The sequence below is a fragment of the Malurus melanocephalus genome, unplaced genomic scaffold (assembly GCF_030028575.1).
Source record: "Malurus melanocephalus ecotype Western Australia unplaced genomic scaffold, MMel_1.1 scaffold_511, whole genome shotgun sequence".
NCBI classification, from domain to species: Eukaryota; Metazoa; Chordata; class Aves; order Passeriformes; family Maluridae; genus Malurus; species Malurus melanocephalus.
The window spans coordinates 14,033-31,320 of NW_026623743.1; the positions used below are offsets into that span (position 1 = coordinate 14,033).

The 17,288-nt window shown below is 61.8% G+C and overlaps 1 protein-coding gene across 4 annotated transcripts in view; it reads left to right on the plus strand.

Moving 5' to 3' along the window:
- Positions 1 to 1,543: 1,543 nt before the first annotated feature.
- Positions 1,544 to 17,288, plus strand: part of TEAD3 (TEA domain transcription factor 3) — a 23,215-nt gene continuing 7,470 nt past the window's right edge. For 2 of the 4 annotated variants that reach the window (XM_057381457.1, XM_057381460.1), the window contains exons 1-3: positions 1,544 to 1,656; positions 12,803 to 13,059; positions 15,895 to 15,959. In XM_057381457.1, the coding sequence (XP_057237440.1) occupies positions 12,924 to 13,059; positions 15,895 to 15,959 (201 nt within the window). In that variant the 5' untranslated portion in view covers positions 1,544 to 1,656; positions 12,803 to 12,923. The remainder of the gene's footprint in view (positions 1,657 to 12,802; positions 13,060 to 15,894; positions 15,960 to 17,288) is intronic. The other 2 variants (XM_057381458.1, XM_057381459.1) reach the window with 2 other exon arrangements.

Below are 17,288 nucleotides of genomic sequence, written 5' to 3' on the forward strand. Positions count from 1 at the left end.
ACTGGCCAGGCCAGACCMGCAGTGACCACCTCAGCACTGCCCTGCACAGCCTCACATGTGTTCCTAAACATTTGTGGATCAGGCTTTTTATTCATGGACTAATGCACACTTGTTTGCTCATGCCTTACTCAGCCTAAACTCCTATTGAACTCAATTAAGGCTGTCATCTCCAGGAGCACTCAATGTCATTTTTGCCCAAGTAAGGGATGAGTAACGAGGCTCTGAGCAGCCCTTGGAGAATAGCAGCCATTTTGTTGCAGTTTTTGGTCCAGATTTCTTACAAGTTAGCACCAGGCCAAGGGTGGAAGAATGCGATATGGCTTTATGAATCACCCACAATTGCTGAATGCGCTGGATGCTTCAGAGCCTGTCACTTTGCGGACTGAAGCGTTGGCTGTCTTGTCCCAAAACGCTTGAATACAACCAAGCTCATCGTGAAAATTAGAAAAATATGTTTCTAGAAAGAACGGGATGCAAAGAACGTCCCTTCTCCAAGATGGGGCGCCGGGAGGATTCCTCACCCTGGTTTATCTCTGGGGATTTTGGGTATTGTGGCACAGCCCAGKGGCCTGAGGGATGGGGGTTTTGGCCTTTTTGGGGCTGCAGCTCCTGCCAGTCAAGGCTGGGTCATGGCCAGGGATTTGTATGTGATCAGCCTGCTGTGGCTTAGCACGTTACCACCCATCAGCTCACTYAGAGGAAGTGACCATGGCCTGGATCCTGGCTGGATTCCCTTGAGAAATACCAACAGCGGGGACTGAGTCCCATTCTGGGTTCCATGCGGTGGGGGTCTGGGAGAGATGGGGAATCTGCTTACCCTGAGAGATTAGTGGGATGCAGGGGGCTCTATGTGTGTGTGTGTGAGGAGGGGGAGAAGGATGAAGGTTTTTAAAGGGGGATGAAGATATGAGGGTAGAGATGAGGAGGATGAAGATGTGTGGCAGGGCATTACAGTGCGCAGAGCACAATGAAKATGGCACAAGGGGGTGAAGGTGAACACAGGGGCGGGCAAGAATGAAGAGTGGGATGAAGGTGAGTGCAGAGGGCGATGAAGACGTCCAGAAGGAGATGAAGGTGTGCACGGGAGGCCCTGGCTGGCTGGGGACAGGACGGGACAAGACGGGACCGCAGCACTTCCATGCCCCGGCCCAAGGCCACATCCCAGGGCCGCATCCCGGGAACGCCGGACGGAGAAGGAAGAAGAGGACGAAGGTGAGGAAGGCTCATAGAGGGCACTCCCAGAGGCCGGGCCGGGCCGAACCGAACTCCAAGTCCGCCCTTTCCCTAGAAAAAAACCTCTCTGTGGAAAGGAAGCGCCCGCTGCCCCGACGGGGAGGTCGGGAGGGTCGGGCGGGAGGAAGGGCCGGGAAGAGGAGGAGGAGGAGGAGGTGGAGGAGGAGGAGAAGGAGGTTAGGGGAGGAGGAGGAGGAGGCCCGGCCCGGCCCCGCCGCCTCCTGATTGACTCCCAACTTTCCGCTCCTCCCTCGCATAAACTTTCCCGTCCCTGCGCCTGGCTCCGTGCGCGGACCCGGGAGCCCGCCGCGCTCCCCGCATTCCTGCCGCCCGCCCCGGCCCGGCCCGGCCCCGGCCCCGCTCCGGCCCCGGCCCCGCTCCCGGCACCCGCGGCCGGCCCAGCCCCTCCGGAGCACGGAGCAGGTAAGCGCTCGCCGGGAASAGACTCCCAACCCCCCCTTCCTCCGCCTCCTCCTCCTCCTCCTCCAGCCCCTCCTTCCTCCCGGCCCGCAGCCCTCCGCCTGCCCCGAGCCCYGGCGGATGGCGGGGGGCGGCGGGGTGGCTGCAGCGCTCGTCTCCCCGCAGCCGGCAGCTCGGTGCCTCCCCCCGGGGCTCTCCTGGACGCCCCCCGATGGGGTGTGTGTATCGGGGGGRCACAGCCGGGCTGGTTTCACTCCCCCCTCGTCGGCTCCCGCCCCGTCGGGGCTGCTCTGCCCCCGCACCGGTCCGGGCCGAGTCTCCCCGCGGCGCATCCCCGGGGTGACAAAGGGGCCTTGTGCCCGCACGTCGGGAGCTTTCGGGGCGGGCGTTTCGGACAGGGATAGCCCGCCCCGGCCGAAGCCCCCCGGGGAACGGGAGCGGGAGGGTCCCGGCTGAGGTGCGGGATCACCCGCGTGTCACGCTACATGTGTGTCACACGCATGTAGGGGATGACCATGCACTGAGTGTATGCTAAACACTTCGTGCCTCGTCATARGGGTGCATTGCTAACAAGGCGGCAATTAGATGTATAATTTTCAGCAGTGTGTCATCTTTATTATTATTATTATTATTTTATTTTTACACCCTCATTGGGTTTGGTGTTGTTTTCTTTCCCCGTAACCCCCTTGGAAGGAAAATACGGCCAAGCCCTCGCAGAGCCACCCGCCTCCAACTCCCCGAAACTGCTCAGGCCCTGTACAATGCATTTGGCTTCTGTTGACTGAGAAAAACCCCAATTTGGGGAGAAACCAGCTGGAAATGGTATCAGTGGCCGTGCTGGAGTGGTGGGCACCTTACAGCCGCTCACTGCTGTTGGGTGGTTGGCATGGGGTGGCAGAGGGAAAGGTGAGGTCAGAGATTTTGGGGGGTTTTGGTGCTTTGCAGGGAGCCGAGACAAGCCGGGCTGGGCGATCGTCCCATCAGCGAAGCGATAATCTCCTGTGTCAGGCACGCYGGGGTATTTTGGGCTCCGGCATCCTCTGTCCCCTCCTATCGCTTTACCCCGCGCGGGTACGTGCGTGTCGTGAGTCAGGGCATTGGCAGTGCCCAGCCGCGCCGGGGGGCCCTGCCAGCCGGGCTGCCAGCCTCCCCCCAGTATCGGAGCGCTCGTGATGCTGAGGGGGAATCAGGGTTTGTCAGGCTATGAGTCCCCCATGCACCCACTGGCCCTGGGGCCTCCGTGGCCCCACAGCCCACACCCTGTGGGGGTCATTTCCCATGAGAATGGGGGGAAGAGGGTCCCCAAAGTGGGCTAGGGGTGAGGGCTCACCAAGGCCACTCAGTGGTGAAGCCAGGAGAGAAATGGATAGAGAGGCTAGGACCCTGGTGACAGAGCAGGTRGCAGTCACTGTGGCAGTGCCCCAGCACTTGCCCACCAGAGTGGACAAACATGACTGTCCCACAGGGTGAAGGCRCTGGATTTGGTGTGTTACAGGGTCAGCATTGCCATGGGAAGGGGCTGTGGATGGTTGTGGGGTGAGCAGCTCCACCTCCCAGCTGGGTAACACTGGGGGACACCATTCCCAGGGACCTCGAGCACCCAGCTACCTCCCCACAGCTGGCACCACACTGGCTTTCCTAACAGAAATAACCTTTTGAAAGCAGCGGGTCCAGCCACCTTCTGTAAGCAGCACCAGGTATTTCAAGGAATCTCATTCTGCCTGAGGTGCCTGCGACTTTGGGGTGCAACTCAGAGTAGGGGATGCTTCAAYTGGGGTGTTTGGGACAGCATAACCCTCCAGCAGTCATCCCACATCTAACATCCCATTCCTACAAGGCAGAATCCTCCAGCTCCATCGATAAAAGGGACTTGCCTCCATTCACCGTGGCTATTTATCATGATATCAGAAACAGCATCTCCTTTTAATCGCCTTTTAATCCCCATCTTGCCACCACCAAGTGGGTTGGGAGGCGAGTCCCGGTGGCCCTGGCGCGGTGCCGAAGGAAGGAGCCTTTCCCGGCGGTGTGTGAGCAGGTCATGGCACTGAGGAGGTGGGGGCGGCAGCGGTAATCAGCTATAATTAATGTATTAAATAGCGAGTAACCGCGCAGCTCCCATCAAACACACAGAGAGCACGAGGCCAGTGGCAGGTGAGCTCGGTGGTGAGACTGGGTGCAGGCACGCAGCAGCCAGAAAGGGCATGAATGGGCAGTTTTGGGCTGTTGGTGAAGGRAAAAAAAGGTGTTTTCCTGCCTTAGTACCTCTTCTGCTGTGGGAGTGGAAAATGGAGGGAAAGAGGGGAGAAGGGGATACAAAGCCCTAACCAAGGGTTCTGAGATTTGCGTGGCAAGAGCCATCCTGGGGCTCTTTGTGAGGTTGGAATCTCTCCATCCATCACTGAACTGGACCGATGCTTTCCGAAAAATATCCCATCTCTAGGAGCTTCCCTGTCTCATTAAATCCTTGCTGGCAATGGCACGGGGCTGGCGGGGCACCCACAGTGTTTACATCGCCTTGAGCGCTGTCGGTGGAAGGGATACAACCAAATACCCCTGATTTTGGGAGCTTCCATCCGCGGGGGACCTGCCGARCGGCCAGGCCGTGCCCTGACCTTCCGCAGCTGTTTGTCCAAGGTGTTATTTGGGGTCGGGGCCAGGCCGGGAGCCGCGGCGGCCGAGCCCAGGCACCTGCGTGTTGTGGTTGGGGCAGACACCTGAAGCGCATGGGCGTTCGCTATTGCCACCGTCACGTGGCGACTTATGAAATGTTTTTTTGGAGGGAGGGAGAGAGGGAGGGAGGGAAGGTAATGATGGGGTGAGCCGGCGGGGCCATGCCCCGCACCAGCCTGCAGCGGGCACGCAGCAGGAGCGGCCCCCGCTCCGCGATAACGCACGTCCGGATCCTGCTGCGGGTCTGGACATGCTGCTGCAGCTCCCGCTGCTTCGGTGTTCTTTTYCTGTGAGATGGGAGCGAGGGGCCCCGGAAAAAACCTCCTCGTGGTGCCGGTCAGCCGCTGGCCTGGCTGTGATGGTGGGAGCAGGGGCTTATGTGGTCCTGGTTGCYGTTTCGGGCTCCCCGTGCAGCTCATGGAAGGGTTTCCTGGTGAGCTCATGTGGCTGAGCCCTTGGGAGGTGACAGGCTGTGAACCCCGTGGTCTCATTCTCGGGGTTGGCAGCTGGTGGTGGCCCTTTGGTGACAGTGTTCACGTAGGGCTCTGCAGTGGCCCCTCTGACGGGATCTTGTGGGCGAAGGATTCGGGGAAACGCTGATCCCACGAGGCACGTCCCATCCTGGCAGCGCAAATCCCGACRGAACACGTCCCCCCATCCCTTCCCAAGCAGATGTGATGCTCCAACGCCCCCAGCGCCCCTCATTGTGTTGCCATGAGACAGCGGGAGCCCCGAAACCCAGCGTGCCCACCGCTGCCCCCTCCCAGCGGGGTGCTGGGTGTGTCACAAGCTGCGCCGGGTCTCTGTTCTGTAAAGCCGACCCGGAGCTCGCCCTCGGGCACTCTGCTGCGAGCCAGAGGCACAGAGGTGACTGCGGGGCTGCGCTTCTCCCGGGAGGCGCTGGCGGGTGGCAGGYGAGGTGTGAGTGATGGAGGAGGCTGGCTGGTCCCCTTCCCCCTTGGCTGCCGGGGAGCGCTGCGGACCCGAGCGTGTGCTGGCACAGCTCCCCGGGCTGCGGGGGGTGGCCGGGGAGGGGACAGCAGGGCTGCAGCTAATTTTAGGAGGTGGGCAGAGCCTCATGGGAAGCAGCCGGCTGGAGGGAGGTGTCGCACTCGCACCGCGGTGCCCACGAGCATCGAGAGGGAGCTCCGGGTGACCCTGGCTCTGAAGATGCTGCCGTGAGCTGGCGAGGGGGCCGTTGTCTGCTCTGAGGAAAAACCATACCCCCGCGGATGCCCTGGCTGCTGGAGGGGCGATGGGTGCGGGGAATCACAAAGGGGCAAAGCCCCGGATTCCCGGTTCGCATTAACCGGGAGGCGGGCGAGCCCCGCGCCGCTCCGTGCCTCAGTTTCGCCGTGACCGTCTCGCCAGCGCTCCCCCGGCGGAGTGCGGTGGAGGCAGGAAGGCTGGCCGGGCTCGGGGATCCTCGCCTGGGAGCGCCAAGCCTTATTATTTCCCCACAACTGTCTCCTCCTCGCTCCTCGTAAAATTAGATCCAGCTGTTCACAATAGCCACTAACTTCTCTCCGGAAGATGTTCAAAGTTTACAGACGCGGAGCGGCGCGGGTGCGTGGAGGATGGGCTGCCGTTCCCATGCCAGCTCCTCGCCGCCCGCCCTTCCCCCAGAGGCAGCCAGCTCCTGCCTCCCCCCCGCCGGCTTAGGCAATTCGGGTTTAGGAAGAAGCACACCCGCACGCAGGCATGCGAGCTCCCGACCCAACCGAGCGTCGGGTTTTTATTAGCAGGAAGATCTGGGCGCTTGGCGGTGCGGGAGAGAAGGTCTGCTCCGAGACCCTGCTCTTCCCTGCCCGGCTTTGTGCCCGCACGCTCTGCRGATGAGTTGGGCAGGGTGTCCCGGCTTTGTGCTTGCCAGCACCTGTGCCCAGCCATGGCGTGAGTTTGGGCTTCTCTTGTATGAGGTGGCTGCTGTGTCCCCTCAGAGCCTTGCCTGGTGGCAGGATTGTCAGGATTGATATTTAGACATCAATGTGCTGGGCAGGGGTCTAGGACACTGTGCTGGGCTCTCTGGTGCTCTTGGGCCACGCTCCTCGCTGGAGCTCCTTCTTTTACCATGAACATTGCCTTCATATATTTTTAGCAATTTTCCTCTCCAAGGATTCCAGAGCAATTTTTCAATCTGCAGGAGCTGGAGTCGCTGTGCCCAGCTCTCGGCTTGGGCAGTGGTGAGAGATGCTGGGAGAAGGCGATGAACTGCCATGGGCTYCCAGCATGCTCCTGGCATGCACAAGGATTTGCTTGCTGGAATTGTCTGGGGTGTCGGCAGTAAAATGGTGATAAATCAAAATATCCCTTTCTGGGAATAAGTCACTGGTGGGGTTTGTGCAGGGCAGGCTTTACCTACTGTCGCAACTCCTGCAGGACCTCAGCTGGGCACTGCCCCAGATTTCTGAGCTCATTGCAGGAGGACAGGGAAGTGAGCCCTGCTCACAGGGGTGACAGTGGCCAGGTGACAGTGCTGTGTCACATTCCGTGCCAGACTCTGGCAGGCAGGGTCACCTCCATGTCTTGTCTGGGATGGTAATGCCTGACAGCTCCCCTGCCCGGTCTCAGGAGCTGATCCCCCCCATCAGTTCTGCCACCCCCAAACCCAGTGGGTTTCCCTGGTTGGGAGCTGTGAGTGTGGGTGTCAGTGCTGACCCCATGCCACAGCATGGGCAGTGGGTACAGCTGCTGCCTGGGCAGGGTTGGGTTTCACGGGGGCGGAGGCGGCTGGGGGCAGGTGTGAAATTCATTGCAGCCTTCCTCCTCCTCCTCCTCCTTGCCTGGTAGCTGGTGTCCCCTGGGAGACGTTTTCCCTGGCCCTGCTGCTGTGGCATAAAATGGGGTCAACAGCGCTGGGAGCTCTTATGTGGAGGCATTTTTCCTCCTAGGAGCAGGACAGARGGCTGGTGGGATCCCTGGGATGTCTGGCTGGCCCCAAGGGTAGGATCCTGTCCCAATGCAGGCACAGAACTGCCTGACCCAGGCTTCCCTGGTGCCCTTCTGACATCAGAAATCCTTGGCTTCCCCTTGGGACAAGCTGGAGTTCCCAAGGACTCAGGACTTGTTGGCCACTCCAAGCTCATCCATAGGGGATGTTCAGTGGGAGACAGCCTAGGATGGATRGATGGATGGATGGATGGATGGATTTTGGCAAATTCAGAGGTCCCCAGTGGGTGCCATGTCCAGCACTGGCTGTGCCACTGGCACTGAGGGTGTCACGAGACATCACGGGGGTGGCCCATCCCCAGCAGGCAACTCCAACCCTGTTGTTTCCCTCCAGCTCGTTTCATAACACAGAGAGCAATTAATGCTCTAAAAGCTTTCTATTTATGCGCTGCTGGGTGAAACGCCCCGTCCTGGCTGGGCAGGGCAGCGTAATTGGGCCAGGGAGGCACGCTGGGTTACAGTGTCCGTCTGTCCTCTGCCCTCGGGTCCTGAGCCTCAAGACTCGAGCAAAACCGGCTCAGGTCCTCCAGAAGCYGAAACCCAGCTCTGCCACCCTGCCAGGACTGGGGAAAGAGCAGGGGATGGAGGGGTTGTTTTGGATGCCTGCAGTTCTGCCGTTAGGAGGGAGCTGTGGCTTGCCGTTGCCTCATCCCCTTCCTCCTCCCTGCCCAAATATTTTGGGAGCAAATCGCTCACGATTTCTTTTTGTTCAATCATAGCGCTCTGGGATGAGGGGTCTGAGCATCCCTCGAGCTCACACTGCTGAGCGAGGACCAGCCACATCCCTGCCAGGTGGGGGCTCAGGGCTCTGCTGGGAGCTGGGGGACCYTTTGGCTGCGGGGGTCCAGCAGGAGCTGAGGGGCATGGGGAGCCCGGGGCAGCCCTGGCCGTTCTTCAGACCCTGGTGGGATGCTGCCACGTGGCTTCCTGCGGTTTCCTTGCTCCGATTGCTTCCTGAGCCGCCCGCCAAGCCGGAAGGGACAGGAAGTGATAGAGGGGAGGAAATTAGTTGGGCTGTCTCATGGGGAGCTGGCCTGGTGCACTGGGGGCTCTGCCACCGCCTGGGTCCCCRCACCGTGCCAAGGCACCCTTTGGAGAGGACGTGGCCAGTCAGGAGGTGCAAACCTGGGTGGGAGAGAGCAGGGTGGCCACCCTTCTCTGCAGGAGCCAGGGAATCCCTCACCACAGCCTGAGAGCTGTTTGGAAGAGGAGTGCAATGTAAACAAACCTCCTTTCGCCGCCCTCCCGCCGCGCCGTGTCCTGCTCGGCCGCTGCCACCCGCCTCGGCCAGCTCTGCTTCTCCCTGGGACTGCCATGTGCCAACCAGGATGGTGTTACCCTGCGGAAAATGGGGCAGGGTGTCCCCAAAGAGTCCCTGGGTGAGGTGCCAGCGGCTCCTGTGAAGAGCTGCAGGGTCATCCTTGGCAGAGCCAGGAGCATCCCGCTCTGTGCACTGCGCTGGGGGTGTCAGCRGAGCGGGCAACACCTTCCCCAGTGTGTTGTGGTCTTGCTGGTGTCCCCYGGGAGCTCTGCAGCTTTTGGGGTCCCTTCAAGGGGCTCTGCAGAGCTGATGGCCCTGTGACSGTGTGGGCTGCATTCCTCTGGGCCGTGTCATCAGGTGGGGAGTGGCAGGAGCAGGGACACGGCCCCCAGCCGGTGCTCTCCTGGCTGAAATGAGGGGCACAGTAAGGAAAGCCTCAGCCTTCCTACAAATCCCCACCTGTACCAGGCCCCAGCTGGGCTCTCACTGAGCCCCAGTGTGCCAGGACATGCAGGAGCTGGGGTGCCCTGGAGCCTCAGCTTTGGGGTTTTGCAGAGATGCTCAGCGCTAGGGACGATGGGGGCTCGTGTCCCCCTTGCTCTGGAGTGTGGGTGCCACCGGCCGTGGTGACAGGGAGGGGGTGATGGCAGCCTTCTGATTCCCCCAGGGCTGGTGCGGGCGGCGCTGAGCTGCTCTCTACTGATCCTGCCCAGGCTTGTCGTGAACTTTTATCCTTTTGCCGTGGGGTCTGGGTGCAGGGGGGGAGGGAGAAGGGCTGGATTGCTCTGGGCCCCCTGCATGGGGAGGTGGGATGGAGCCAGCACGCAGCTGGACCCCCTTCTGTGTCTTTGCAGTCTTCTTTGCCTCTGCAGTGTCCCCAGCACTCTTGCTGAGTCTTTTAGTCCCAATGTCCCCCACCACGGGCTGGGGGAGCCCTGGGTGAGAAGGGGACCTCGGAGCTGCTGTCCCACACCTTTGTCCCTCTGGGTGGTGCCAGCTGGGGACACGCTGTGCTGCAATCCCCCTTGTGAAGCAAGTGCCAGTCACCGTKCCCTCTATCCCAGGTGGTTTGGGGAGATGCTGTGACAACAGCCACCACCCCCGTCCCAGTTTGGGCGGGACACAAGGGTTTGGGGCAGTGCGAGGGCTGTGCTTCACGGTGCTCYAGATGGGATGATGATTTTGGGGCTGACCATGCTGGGGAAGAGGAATATGCCATCCCCCAGCTCGGCAGCACGGGACAGARATGAGGACCGGGTGCACAGGGGCTCTGAGGGAGTGACAGGCACCTCTGCCTGTGTCACGATGTCCTCGAGCTCCCAGCCCCAAATGCACTCTTCTGTGCCACCCTGTGCACCCCTGACCCGATCCCTATCACAGCTGGTTGTGCTGGATCCAGCAGCACCTTGTTTGTGGGGTTTGACCCTCACGAGGCACCCACTGTGCCTTTCTGACCACACACTCTGCCTCCAAACTATCTCCTTTCCCCCAGCCACCACAAACACCCATCTCTCAGGCACCCTTCCCTTTTGACACCTTTGCTTTTGCAGGGTTTTCAGAGGGTTCCCATTGGTTTAGCAGAGTCTCCAGCCCCAAGCAGCTCTCCCAGCAGGGTAGCTGCCTGCAGCCCCGCTGCCTGCTCAAGCCCCAGGTTTCCTCTCTCACACGTGGTGCTGGGGCCAAGCTCTAGGAGCCGTGGGAACACCGTCGCAGGCTCCTGGCGTAGCCTTGACCTCGCAGGGAGATAAGGGCTGCCCTGGAGGCATCCTCCCCTCTGCCTGCTGTGGGCCCCACATCCCATGGGGGACCTCACAAAGGTGCAGCCCCCTCTAAAGCTGTGGGCTGCAGTGTGTCTCCCCAAAATTCAGGGTGCAGAGGGGCGTGTGAGCTGGATGTGGGGTCACCCTSCTGGCGTGGGTGTCAATGACCATCCCTGCTCACGGATGGTGAGCATCCTCAGAGTGGGCAAGCATCCCCTGGGGATGTGGGTCAGCRGTCCTGGGCTGTGGGAAGGGTGGTCTTCCTGGGAAGGGAGGGAGCAGCTGGGAGGCAGTGCYGTGTTTTCTGGCCGGTCCGGTCCCCTTGGCTGCCCTGAGCAGGTCTGGCCGCGGTCCCCGCAGGCCGGCCAGCCGTGCCGGTTCCCTAATTGCTGCTGTTGTTGGTGTTTTGTAAGGGCAGGGTGGAGCGGCACTCGGCCGTGCCTTGCGTCAGCGCGGTGCGGTGCATGCACCCTCCCTCCAGGAAATCCAATGGCTTCGCCTGGCCAAAAGCAGGTTCGGTGGAGGAGGAGAAGGAGGAGGAGCTGCTTCCTCGCACCTTGGCCGGGGCCCCAGCATCACCCTCCCTCCTCTCCCAGCTTCCCTGAAAAGGCTGGGCTGGGATTTCCCTGCTGGAGGGGGAGTGGGGTGGGAGGGGGCTGGGGAGCTCCTAGGGAGGGGGACACGTGTGTCACCGGCAGGGTGCAGGGTCAGCCGTCACCCAGCCTGTGCGGGCAGCGCCTGGCACGGTGACCCAGGGCACTGGGCACGCTGCCTGCAGTGCTGCAGCCAGCCCYGTGCGTTTGCTCTCGGCCCTATAGCTGCGGCCTTGGCCCCAAAARCACTGATCAGCCGGGGAGGGCAGGGGGTCTGGTGAGTTCTGTAAAGTTATGCTCCGGACCAGGTCTCGGGGCTTTCCCCTGTTAGGGTGAGCTGATGGCAGCCCCGTGGTGGTGGATGCTGCTGGGTCCTGGACTGTCACTGGGCTGAAGGGTCCATGCCTACTGAGATATCTTGAGGCTGGGGGTTCTGAGCTGCTACTGTGCTGTGGGGTCTGGGGCTGCCACTGGGCTGCTGTGGGGCCTGAAACCATTGAGGTCTTTGTGGGCTGCAGGGTCTTGGGCTGAGGAGTCTCAGGTTCCCCCATATCTGGGGGTYCTGTGCTGCCAGGGGGTCTTGGGCTGCTGTGAGGCACCCAGGCAGCTGCACCCCAATGTCGGTGCCCCCCTGGGATGCAGAGTGACTGGCCTGTCCCCTTATGTCACCCACCCTTGCTGTCCCTATGCACTGCTGGCCCTGGTGTTCCCCTGCCCTCTCATCCCCAATTCCTGCCAGGTTTGGACCCCTCACCGCCCCCAGGGCTGCCCCACAGAGCCCCTGGCATGGCCATGGGCCCCGGAGTGCCGCGGGCCCGTCCGGCACCGCCGCCGCCATCCCTGCCTTGGCCGGCTGGCTCGATCCTACAATCCAGTTCTCCTTATTTGGCCACAGCGCTCGGCGAGAGGGGGAGCGGCGGCGGGGGGGACGCGGGCAGGGACGGGCGGCGGGACCAGAGGGGCTGACATCACATCGCGACGAGGGAGAGAGGGATGGGGGGGCTAAGTTTCTTTTTTTATAAAAAGAAAAAAAAAAAAAAAAGAGAGAGAGAGGCAGCAAGGCCTCGCAGCGCACTTGAGCCAGCGGGCTCAGCAGTTCCTTTAAAAGGAGATGTCTGTGCCGGAGACCTTTGTACACTCCCAGCCCGTCCGGGAAGCGCGGCGGCGCAGGAGACACCTCTCYGCTCCCACCGCCGGCAGCTGCCGCCAAACATGTTATTGCAAAACACTGAAACGCTGCTCTGGGAGCTGGGCGAGAGGAGGAGGAAGAGGAGGAGGATTGAAGGCTCCCCAGCATCACCCACCAGCTGGGGAAGGCCCCGGGCCCCAGCTGAGCATCCTCAGGGTGGGGGGCCTCTGCTGGTACCAGGGGAAGGGCTGCTGGGCAGCTCTGGCCACCTGGTTCCCATTAGTGGGGTCTGGCTTGGAGCTGCTCAGCATCTCCCTTCGAATCCCGGCTCTGCCTTTGCCAGGCGTGCTGGAGCAGGGGTTTTGGGGCCTGGGGTTTTTTTTTTGGGCCAGCTTGCCCAAAGAGACTGCAGTTTGGCTGTGGGTGCTGCTGTAGGGTCAGGGTTCGCTGGCTCTGGAGCTGCTGCTGCTCTGTCCCGAGGTGTCAGCCATAAACACCATGTGCTCATGTTCCTTGTATGGATAATACAGTAGCAGGGGCAGTTTCCTTCCTAAACTTTATTTGGGTGGATCCTGGGTGGTCATTTGTGACTTGGATTTGAGGGAACTCATGGAAATCATGCTCTGTCCCCAAGGAAAGCCAGTTTGTGTCTCTTGATACCGCACAGTGAGATGCTGCTCTGGGTGCAAGTGAGAACAGGACAAGGGCCAGGAACAGACCTGGGACCATGCTGTCACTTCACCCCAGCCAGGGTTTTTGGGTCTGACAGGTGTCCCCTGTGTCCCAGCAGGTTGTCGCGTGTCCGTGGGGGCTCGGGGTCGGAGCCCAGAGCAGCCAGCACCATAGCGTCCAACAGCTGGAACGCCAGCGGCAGCCCCGGGGAGGGGCGGGAAGATGGCCAGGACGGCATGGACAAGAGTCTGGACAATGATGCCGAGGGTGTGTGGAGTCCAGACATCGAGCAGAGCTTCCAGGAGGCGCTGGCRATCTACCCACCCTGCGGCCGGCGGAAAATCATCCTCTCCGACGAGGGCAAGATGTACGGTGAGTGTCGGGGTCCAATGGAGGCACCACGCTGCCCAAACCCTCACCCTGGAGCATCCCCCAACCCCAAAAGCAGCTGGCCCGGGTTCATCCTGGAGCTGGCTCAGGGAGGTGGCAGTGACCCGCGTCCCCTCCCTCTGCGCTGGCGCTCCCTCCCTCTCTCGGCCGTGCCGGACAGACTGGTTTGGTGAAGCCGTCGGGCAGGGAGCGGGCGCGGGGCTGCGGGGCCGGGGCAGCCCCAGCCCTCCCCTCCTGTCCCGTGTGCCTCCACATCGCTCCCCAAACCTTCCCCAACCGGACCTGGTGGCCAGAGCGCCCTGTGGCAAGGGCYGCCCGCCCACCCTGAGCTGCCTGCACCCTGTTCAGATTTTGGTTGGTTTGCTTCATTGGCAGCAGCAGCAGCAGGGCTGGTCAGCCTCGTTGGGGTGATGATTTTGGAGGTGTCAGCTTGTTTTTGTTGTCTCTCAAAACTTCCTGTCCCTGCCAGGGTAGGGACTGGTTCCTCCTCACCTCCACCTCCCAGGATGTCACCCCCAAGRGCCTGTGTCCTCAAAGGCAAGAACAGGCTGCCATATTGCCATCACCCCATGGTGACAGCAGGACCAGGGCTGGCATTTCTGTCCCCAGCCGCCAAAACACACCTGCCCAGGATGCTGCTGTCCTGCCAATCRCTCACCCAGTGCCAGCAGAGAGGGGCAAAAGGGACCAGGCTTTGTGGAGAACACTGTGCCACTGTCCACATGCCCGTGCCAGCTCCCTGTGCCACCCCATTTGCCAAAGCCCCCCACCACGGCATGGGGGCTGGCGGAGGAGCGGGGTGAGGGGGAGGCGGGGGAGCACAGGGCTTCCCAAGCGTGTGCATTTTTTGGATTTCTCCGGGAATAGCTGAAGTGCCGCCGGGAGCCTGGCCCTTCGAAGCACGCCCCAACCGGTTTTTCCAGCCTTTCAGAGACATCTGGCAGCTGCTTAAAGAGGCAGCAGCCCCTGCCGGCCGCCTTTCATCTCCCCCCACCTTCCCCAGCACCTCCCCRCCGGGACCCCCAAGACCCCTGGCTGGCATTGCCGAGGGTACCAGGGGCACTGGCAGCACKGGCCATGCCAGCCATGCAGCATAATGGTGTGCCAGCACCTCTGCTCTCCTTCACCTCCCTCTTTTTGGGGGTTCCATGGGGTGCCCGTGGCCATGCCCGTCCCGGCCGCACTGGTGCCAGCACTGCGGGGGTGGCAAAGCAGGTGGGAGCTGGGGAGCCGGGACCCAGCAGGGGCACACTGGGCCTTGCTGCGCTCCCTCGCTGCTGGATGGGTTATTTTTAACCCAGCCTGTCCAACTGGTTCACGTGGTGGTGTCAGGGGAGAGGAATTTGGGGAATGTGGTAATTTGGAGGAGGACGTGCCCTCTCGGAGGCAATGGCACGGTCCAGATGAATCACAGGGAAAAGGGGCAAGGGACAGGGCACGTGGGCACAGGGATGGCTGCGAGGGGRCAGCCCTGGGCATGGTGTGAGGCGGGATGGCTGCAGGACATCCTGGCCCTGGGTACCGGCCACCGAGACTGGTGCTGCCCCACTATGATGGCACCCCCATTTCTTTCCCGTATTTTTCCCTAAATTTCTTGCYCACGGGCAGAATATGGGAGGGAGAGGATGGGACTCAGGGGCAGGGCRTGCAGAGGGGGATGGTGAAGGTGTAGCCCCAAGCTGGGGCTCAGCAGCRGGGTCCCTTCTGTGAGTGTCACCTCACCTGGGCTTAAAGGACACTCCTGAAGGGGTGTTAATGACGGAACAGGGGATGGCCAGGAGGCAGGAGGGGTGGGAGCTGTGCTCAGAGCTTCAGGGTGACACCAGGGTGCCGTGCTGGCTGTGTGAGGGGTGTCCCCATTGTCACCCACCCACCAGCTCCCGCCTGGCTTGGGCACCCCAAGGGGCAGCTGTCTCTGCGTGGCACCTGGCCCTGTCTGTCCCCATGCGTGTGTCCCCCCAGGAGGGCCCAGTTGCTGTGGGGCTGGGAGGGGGCCAATCGGGCTGGAAGAGGAGAGGGGGGTGTATTTTTTTTTTTTTTTCTAAGGTTTTTTTTTTTTTTTTTTTTTTTTTTTAAAGCCGAAACCCGCTCCAAGGGCATTTCGACAAGTTCCAACCGCGACCATCTGGTCCATTAAAATAAATCTGGCGTGCCTGGCTGCCCCCGTGCGCGGGGGGCGCGGGGGGGTGGCGGCGGGGGCCGGGGGGGCCGGGGCCGGGAGAAGAAAGCTCCCAGCTGCTCTGACGTTTGAACGTAGATTGGCCACAGCTGGCCCCTGAAATGTGGCGCAAAAGCAACTTCTGCTTCGAATTAGAGCGGGACGTTAGGAAATACTGGTGGAAAGGCCAGCACGGCTTGTGAACGGGAAGCGGGGTGCCGGGGGTGGGGGGCGCGGTCCGGGACCCCTGCGGGCGTGGCTGCCCAGAGGGGTTCGTGGGCTCTGGCGGGGGGCTGGGTTGGGYTTGAGGGGGTCTGTGGTTTGGGGCAGCGCTGTGGTGGCGGTCCCTGGTGGCTGTCACCTCCCTCGGAGCCCCGGGGCTGGCGAACGCGGCGGGGCGTGGGGCGAGGGGTGGGTGCCCTGCCCTGGCCACCCCCGGCCATCTCCGTGTCCCCGAGGTGGCCCCGACACTGTCGCGGCAGCGCCACCTCCTGGCAGCGCCACCCTGGCCGGGCCGGGGGACAGTGGGGTGTCCGGGCCGGGGTCAGTGGGGTGTCCGGGCCGGGGGACAGTGGGGTGTCCCGGCCGGGGGACAGTGGGGTGTCCGGGCCGATCCCCCCGCCTGCCCTGCCCGGGCTGACCCCAGGCTCTGCCCGCAGGTCGTAACGAGCTGATCGCCCGCTACATCAAGCTGCGAACGGGGAAGACACGGACGAGGAAGCAGGTGAGGCGTTGCTCTGTTCTTTCTCCTGGGGTGGGCTCGGGGTAGGGTGGGAGGCAGTGCCAGGTAAGCCCAGGGGGCAGCGGATGTCCGGCTGCATCGCCCGTGTCCTCTGTGTCCCTCCTCAAGCCTGCTGCTGCCAGCAGGGCCCCATCCTCGGCGAGGAGCTTTGCCTGTGAGCACAAAACCCCTGGGATTTCCTCTCTGCCAGGATGCCCTGAATATGGGGCTGTGGGGGYAGCAGCAGCCAGGGTTCCCACCTGGTTGGGGTCACCCTGCAGGCAGCRGGAGCCCTCGAGCTGTCTCTCCAGGCAGTGTGTGTGTGTCTGTGTGGGTCTGCCTGCCTCTCTCTGCTGCGCCTCCTCCATCTGGAGACTGTTCCTCCTCTGCCCCTTGTGCCAGATGCCACAGCAGAGGCACTCCAAACCCTCGGGCTGAGAGCAGGGCATYGCCATGCCAGCCAGGGCCGGCTGTGTGGTGCTATGGGGCTGGTCCTGGTGAGGCTGGAGGTACCAGAGAGCYCTCATCTTGCCCTCACTGCCGTGCCCAGGTGGATGCTGGGGCAGGCAGGGATGCAGGCAGAGCACAGGCAGTGATGCCAACAGGGCAGGAGCACACAGATGTCCCTGCAGGCCCTTGCTGCCCCAAACCTGTGTGAGGAAGGGGCTGCTGCAGCCCTCAATGGGACGTGTCCCTTTGTCATGTGTCCAGTGGCTCTTCCCTCCCCTCGTGGTGGCCCCGAGCTGGGAGCTGAGCCACCTGTGCTGTCCTGGCAGAGCCGGTGGCATTGGATGCTTGGGAGCATCTCCCACCACAGGGAGGTGGCTGGGTTTGAGATACTCATTCTGGGACTGTCCCATGCTGCGAGTCCCCATAAGGGAGGGATGCTGGTACCCAGGAACTGCAGGGGTCATTCCTCCAGGATTGCTGAAAGAAGAGGGACCAGGGTCTGGCCACGGTCCTTGTGCTCTGACCAGTTCCCAGCAGTGCTTTTATTTCTGGCTTAAAGACTTAGCTGTGCCCCACTCCATGGGGGMAGGATGCAATGTTGTGGGAGTAGTGAGGAAAGGCACCCATGGCACTGATCTCTCTGTGTAGTTGTGTCCTGGACAGCCTGGTGCCTCTTCCTGGACAGCCTGGCACTGCTGGCAGCAGGTTCTTGCCAAAATCAGCCCCAAAGCCCTGTGCATGGACCCCCACCCTTCCTGTGGGTGACCCCCCAGCCACACTGCGCCTTTSCTGCCTGGACAACAGTCCTTTTCCTCTAGACCCTGCTTTTACAGGGGTCTGGACACAGAAAACCCAACCTTTCTCACCTGCAAAATCAGCAGG